General features: G+C 37.8%; 1 protein-coding gene across 1 annotated transcript; it reads right to left on the bottom strand.

The window, feature by feature from the left end:
- Positions 1–67: 67 nt before the first annotated feature.
- Positions 68–4,873, bottom strand: LOC137619311 (kelch domain-containing protein 10-like). Its single transcript, XM_068349471.1, has 7 exons — positions 4,650–4,873; positions 3,971–4,216; positions 3,646–3,777; positions 3,262–3,366; positions 2,973–3,090; positions 2,702–2,841; positions 68–615 (listed from the first exon to the last, which is right to left on the bottom strand). The coding sequence occupies exons 1-7, from the start codon at positions 4,794–4,796 to the stop codon at positions 352–354; spliced, it is 1,152 nt and encodes a 383-aa protein (XP_068205572.1). The 5' UTR covers positions 4,797–4,873; the 3' UTR covers positions 68–351.
- Between the last annotated feature and the right edge of the window lie 2,627 nt (positions 4,874–7,500).

The following is a 7,500-nucleotide window of genomic DNA, read 5'->3' as shown; positions in this document are numbered from 1 at the left end:
AAGCTTCTTTGGAAGGTCAAATATGTTTATAATAAATAAATATATAAATAAATAAGTTAATATCTTTATTAGTGTTAGTATATGTATAAATTATCTTGCTGTCAGAAGAGGACTCAATCCATAGGCCTATTCTTCCCAGCTTCAAATATCACATCCTTTATTAGATACAAAACACAATCAAGAGAAATGGCTCTAGACGTATGCCTGCACTCCTCCCGTGCTAGTCAAAAGAGAGATCATTCCTCCGTGAATTGGCCTCGGCCTAAGTGGCAGGAGGCCTAGACATGCACTTTTCATAAGTGGCTCATGTCCAAGGGGTTTACGAAGTCCGTGGCGTGGAACGTCGGTCTCTCACTGGTGCCTTCTCTCTTTGGGCAGTTTCCGCAGCCTCTGAATCAACCTCCTGGGGACGCCGGCAGCCAAAAGCTCCAGGGACTGGGTCCTGGAATCCAAGGGCTGCTCTTCTTCTACACTATCGAAGGAGCAGTTGGTGGCGAAGGCTTCCCAGGCGGCTTCCAGGAGCGGGGGCGCCTGCAGCCGGGCTCGGAAGACGGCCGTCGAACGCTCGCTGGAACCGACGGCCGTAGAGCCGCCGTAGACGAACAGGCTTCCGTTCTGTAGATAGAAAAGAGGATTTGTTTTATGAAATCATTGGTTTAGAATGGCTGTTTATTGCTCAACTATGTTCATTGTTTGATTATTTTGTTTAATACACACGCAAACACAAACACACAAGGTAGTAGCTAGTTGTCCAAGACCAGCTACGTTTTGAAATACTACCGCTAGAGAGTTATTGGGTTTTTTGATCGGCCAGACAGTACTACATTGGGTCCTTCTCTGATTACATCTCATTTTTCCTTTACCTACACATACACCGAATAGTCTGGCCTATTCTTTCCACATTCTCCTCTGTCCTCATACACCTAACAGCAAAATACCAAACAATTGTTCACTCTAAAGGTTAACTACCTCACTGTAATTGTTCAGTGGCTACTTTCCTCTTGGTAAGGGTAGAAGAGACTCTTTAGCTATAGTAAGCAGCTCTTCTAGGAGAAGGACACCCCAAAATCCAACCATTGTTCTCTAGTCTTGGATAGTTCTGTAGTCTGTACCATGGGCTTCTTCCACTGTCTTAGATTAGAGTTCTCTTGCTTGTGGAAGTATGTACGATTGGCCCTGAACTCAGATTTGAGTGCCGCCTTTAAGCGTGTTAATCACGAGGCCCTTGTTTTCAAACTCAAACAGTTGGGAGGGGGTGGGTCGTTTCTTAGCATCATTATTGAATTTTTAAGCAATATTTTTAAGTAATAGATCGCAAAGAATTGTTGTTGACGAGCACCATAGGAATATGATATCTGGTGTTCCTCAGGGTAGTGTTCCTGGCCTATTACTTTTCATATATTCTGAAGAATTGTTTTAATTCTTTCATTCTGCCTTGTTTCGAGTATTGTTCTCCTGTCTGACCTTCAGCTGCTGATTCTATTCTTAATTTGTTAGACAGGGACATAAATTTCTTATTCTTAACTTAGATATTAATCTCTAGCACCGTCTTATGTTAGTTCTTCATGCATGTTGCAAAAGATTTTTCATAACTCTAACCATCCATTGCATTCAGATCTTCCCCAGACAGTACTATCCTGTTCATTATACTGGGTATGTGGTTAATTCTAATAGCCATGCCCTCTCCATCATAAGGCTCAAAACTATATAGTCTTCCAGAAGTTTTATTCCAGCTGTGACCAGCTTGGGGAATGGTCTTCCTAATCAGACAGTTGAATCTGTAAACCTTCAGAAGTTCAAACTTGCAGCAAATGTTTTTTATGTTGAACCGGTTCTCGTAAGTGCTGTTTTATAGTTTATATATAATGTATCTATTATAAAGTTTCTATTAATTTTAAAGTATTCTGATAATATTCTATAATTTCATTATTTTTTATAATATAATGTTGATTCGTTATTTCTTGCATTCCTCTCCACAGTTGGGTGCGCATGTAAACAAATCATTTCTAACTCGTGAGAAAAACGAAACAATTTGGAACCGTTCATTCAGGAAAGATTGAAAAAAATACGATAATCATATATATATAAAATAATCGAATGTCTCTCTTCTTACTTATAATTAAATAATAATAATTTTAAGAGACATAACTCCCCAAAATACCTAAAATAAGAGATATATTCATCCAATAATACGATAAAATCAACGAATGACGTCATCCTTCTGTATCAAACAAACCCAAGTGGAATTTCACTCGTTCATCGAAAAAAAACTTGACAAATATGTCAACAGTTCGTATACAGTCGATACATTGTTATCTGTAAGTGGTCTGCACTTTTTTTTTTTTTTAGTTTTTTTAGGTTACTAAGCCGCAGTGGCCAGTGGTGTGATGAAAATGGCCAAACCACAGACATGACTAAGGACAAAATTGAGGCCTTTGTCCTGCAGTGGCCTAGAAACAGCTGCATTTGTTATTATATATATATATATATATATATATATATATATATATATATATATATATATATGTGTGTGTGTGTGTGTGTGTATGTGTGTGTGTGTGTGTGTGTGTGTTTGTGTAGTTTTACTTCTCTCATTTCTCTTTCCTTCTGGACCAGTCACTCTCCCTTCTTACACAGTCACAACCTGAGGGATAGTCTCTCTCTCTCTCTCTCTCTCTCTCTAATAAATTTGGGAACTTACGGGCGAGAATGCAGCGTCGTGGAAGTACAGAGGGACGGGCAAAACAAGACACGTACGAGACCAGGTCAGCGTCAGCAGGTCGAGTTTCCAGATGTCGTCGAAAACCTCGTCTCCGCTCGCACCTCCGATGACGTAGAGATCTGTGAGCAAAGATGATTCTGATTACGGTCAATGTAGAATTTCTCCTAAAGAAACTTCATATTCTGCTACTATTACTACTATTAATATTACTTCTGCTACTTGTAAATATCTAGATGACATCACTCCTTACCTGCTCCTCTTTGCACGGAAGCGTGGCACTTCCTCGGGCTTGGGTACGCGTGAAATCTCGGGTCGGGCTTGGTGGATTTCAGAGACCACTTTCCTTGCTCAATATCCAACACAGGTACCTGGAGAGAGATAAAGATTAAGATAAAGAAAGCCAAAGTGCACATCTATTCACTGTTACGTCTGAAATTGTTCTGCGCCTGAAGTTAACCGTTCCCTCGGAGTTCCCCTTACGGCAATATCTGTCATTTTTCATTCAATTCTATCCAACGCATATGAAGGGAAATACATACCTCATCCAGGGGAAAGACAATGTCAGCCGATGATCCTCCTACGACCACGATGCGACCTAGCACGACACCAATTTCTGCTTTGTAACGACCAGAAGGCTCGTTTCCCTGTGGGTGGAGAAAAAAATATATTTCAGCCCTTGCCCGATTAAGGACACTTATGTAATTGCAGAAGAAATTAGATATAACTTAGCTATACTCTGTCTTGTTTACTTATATCATTTGTATTTCTGTTATTTCATGCTTTTAGTTTATTTTTTATATCTCTATTGGTTTCTGTGAGTTTGCAGCATTTTTCTTATACAATTATGGTTGTATAAATGATAATAAGTAAATAATTTGTCCTCTCCAGTAAACTTAACCAGACGTAAAGGGACGCAGATTTACCTTGTACAGGTCAGAAGAGGCCAGACAGCTCCAGGTCATTGTAGGCAAGTGAAGGGCGTGGGCCTGTAGCGAAAAATGGTAGCCGGAGGTTCCCCCTACAGTGTATATATAATCCCCCATTCTACGAAATGCCTGTGGATAAGCGGAATTTATTTAGCGTAAGTTGGTATGACATCCGAAAAGTTGCTGGCAGGTGTTCGCACATACGTATATACATTTTTTACGCTATCTTGCCCGTGTATGGTTCCATTTTTACTGTTTTAAATTTTGGCTCTCTAAAACAGAATATTTCTTAAACCGAACACCTCACAGGACGCCTCTTTACCTGGCCGTACATCTCCTGAGGGATGTCGCCTTCCGAGGGAACGACGCGCCACTTTCCCGTCGCCTTGTCGCAGGCGTGGATTTCGTTGGACATGGCACTCCCGAAGGGGTAGCTCGTTCCGCCGAAGATGAGCAGCTCTTGCCCGAGGGATGCCATACAGTGGGAGATGCAGGTGGAGGGAGTGCCATCGTCCTCGGAGTTCGAGAGCTGTTCCCACTCGCCGGTCGAGATGTTGAGTCTCCAGGCCTATGGGGTGGGAGAGGGAAATTTAGTTTTAAAGTGTTAATACTACTAATACTGCCATATGTACTGATATTTCTACAGATGGTACTTATATGAAGGAATTAAGAATGGTATTCCTTAAGGGTTGAGTTTGAAATTAGGCATTCGACTTACTCTTCGAGTCATTTACCCACCCATAACACGCCTCTCTCTCTCTCTCTCTCTCTCTCTCTCTCTCTCTCTCTCTCTCTCTCTCTCTCTCTCTCTCAATATCATCATTATTTATTACCTAATATTATTATTTGATATTATCACTAAATATAGAGAAAGACTACTGTCATCCTGCTTTTCCAACTATGGTTGTAACTTAGCTAATAATAATAATAATAATAATAATAATAATAATAATAATAATAATAATAATAATAATAATAATAATAATACATCTTTCGCTTACCTCTGCCAGGGCGCCCGTAGATGGGTGGAACCCGCCCACTGTGTACAGGAAGGAGTCCGTGCAGGATATCCGATGACCACTCCGTCCTACAGGATAAGATCCTGCGCTCCAGTTAGGAATAGCTTCCATAATGACTTCAGAATTCATTTCAAATTAATTTTATCAATAGAATTTCCCGTCTGTTTTTTCGAAAGTCGAACGAAATGGTGATGTTTCTTCGATTGTGTTTGACGAAAGACTGAATGAAAATTATGGTCGCGTACCTTTATGTGTGAATGGCCTCGGCAGCGTTGCCACATTTAGGAAAAATTTACCGTGTTTCATTTCTTTTCGTTCTATTTTACATGGGAAATATGATGGCCGTTGAACGATAGTCTCTGGGAAAGAGAGATAGACCGTGATTAACATCAGATGACGAAATTCGAAAAGTATCGTAATAAATGTACCTTTATATAAAATGTTTTAGGAGAATTTATGTTAAATATATGAGCAGGAATAATTGAAACTTTCAAATATATTTTATATATTCATCAGGTCATGGCCTTTAGAAATAAATCTGGTCTATTTGAATAATTTTTGTCCAGTTTTTCCTGAAACAAATCAGGATTAAATGGACCTATCAGAAAACTCGTTTGAGGTGGCCATATTAGGCCCATAAAAAAAAAAACGAGTTTCTCTCAGAGCTACATTACTGGCATATTGTGTGTGTGTGTGTGTGTGTGTGTGTGTGTGTGTGTGTGTGTGTTAAAACTTATAGTAACATAATACCTTCCCTTACCACCTCCCCCATAAATTATATATGAAAACTAAGTACCAAATCCCTTAGCATTTAAGTTTTTACTATCAGTAGGCCAATACATAAACCTATTTATTTTTTTTATGTTCCTATTTCGACAGACGAGAACACAAATGTTGAACATTGACCAGGGCCTTATGCCAGCACTTTCTAACTTCCAAAAATAGCTCTTTGAAAAGAGTAATATTAATTTGTATTGATATTATTACTAGCTAAGTTACAACCTTAGGTGGAAAAAGCTTGATGTTTTTAATCCTATAAGGCCTCCAATAAGCAAAATAGAGCTAAGCTACAACCCTAGGTGGAAAAAGACTTGATGTTTTTAGTCCTAGAAGGGCTCCAACAAGGAAAAATAGCCCAGTGAGGAAAATGAAATAAGGAATTGAATAAACTATATATAAGAAGTAAGGAATGAAGGTTAGCCTTGCCAAGTCTAGACTGTGGTAAGAGGGGAGGCTTTTGGTTTCAAAGTTCAAAGCGCATTGTGTTACATAGCTGTGAGCCAGACATCAAATTGAAACATATCGAGAATTCATGAACAGATCTATACTAAAATATGTGCATTGTTTTACCAGTTATCTAGGTTGATTTAATTTGTTTGACCACCTCTTCCCATGAAAACTAAAACTGCTATTTTATACCTCCATCTATTTTTTTTGAATCATGATACAACAAAGATAAACAAATTTATAATAATATGCTACGTGAATATTGACGTTTTAAACATAATTATCTTCCAAAATGTTTCCAAAACTGATCTATATAGGCCTGTAACCTTATAAAACATTGGAAATGTCAATCTAATGGGCATATAAAAAGTTTATTCTGCTTGTTTCTAAGTAGTGTTTAAAGATATAATTCTAACTTTGGGTATTACATGATATATCTTAGGCCTACCAAACTTTCAACTGGGCTCCACGAGGCACTAGAAGAGTTGGAAGACCCAGGCCTACATAGCTGAGGACTATGAAGCGTGAAGTAGATGATGAATGGAGAAGTATTGATTTAAAAGCTCAAGATAGAGACGACTGGCAGAAATCTAACCGAGGACCTTTGGTGGCAAAAGGCTTCTAGTTAGTCCACTGCAGGACAAAGGCCTTTTTTCATCACCACGCTTGCCATTACAGATTGGTGACGGTGGGAGACCTGAGCCTGACCGCTCACTGCAAACCAATCTATTATGGGTGGCCCTGAATAGTACAAGTTGTATATAATCTATTTGATTATAACGATAAATTCTGCTGTTCTCCTATAGAAAAGAAAGAGAAAAGTTTCACATGAATTAGCAATCATATACAGTCTACGAGAGAGAGAGAGAGAGAGGAGAGAGAGAGAGAGAGGAGAGAGAGAGAGAGAGAGGAGAGAGAGAGAGAGAGAGAGAGAGAGAGAGAGGGGGGGGGTGTTTCTGAATATCTGGACTGTGAACGTGATGTTACTTGGAGAAGGTGAATGGAATATTTTTTTTTTCTTTTATTTTTTACTTTAATAGCTTAACCATCACCCAGGAGTCGAACATGGGTTTTCGTAATTGATAAACAAGTTATCTACTAATCCTTCCATAGAATTATGTTAAGAGAATTAATTCATATAAAACCGTTATATTAAAAAAAAAGCTTATTTAATTTTGATTTCAGATTGTAGGACTATTGCTATTCTGCGTTCATTTCAGAGGAAGTTGAACTGAATTAAACATAAAAAGAGTAAGAGAGAGAGAGAGAGAGAGAGAGAGAGAGAGAGGAGAGAGAGAGAGAGAGAGAGAGAGAGAGAGGAGAGAGAGAGAGAGAGAGACTCAGCATTACACTTCACCTATTTTTAACTTTTTTTTTATATTTGTGTCACGTGAATATGATGTTTATTATTATTATTATTATTATTATTATTATTATTATTATTATTATTATTAAAATTGTAATGGACTATTATTATTATTATTAAAATTGTAATTATTATTATTATTATTATTATTATTATTATTATTATTATTATTATTATTATTATTATTATTATTATTATTATTATTATTATTATTATTATTATTATTATTATTATTATTTT

The sequence above is a fragment of the Palaemon carinicauda genome, chromosome 25 (assembly GCF_036898095.1).
Source record: "Palaemon carinicauda isolate YSFRI2023 chromosome 25, ASM3689809v2, whole genome shotgun sequence".
Taxonomy (NCBI): Eukaryota; Metazoa; Arthropoda; class Malacostraca; order Decapoda; family Palaemonidae; genus Palaemon; species Palaemon carinicauda.
Note: the sequence above shows the minus strand (reverse complement) of the source record. Positions and strands in the feature narration are given on the sequence as shown.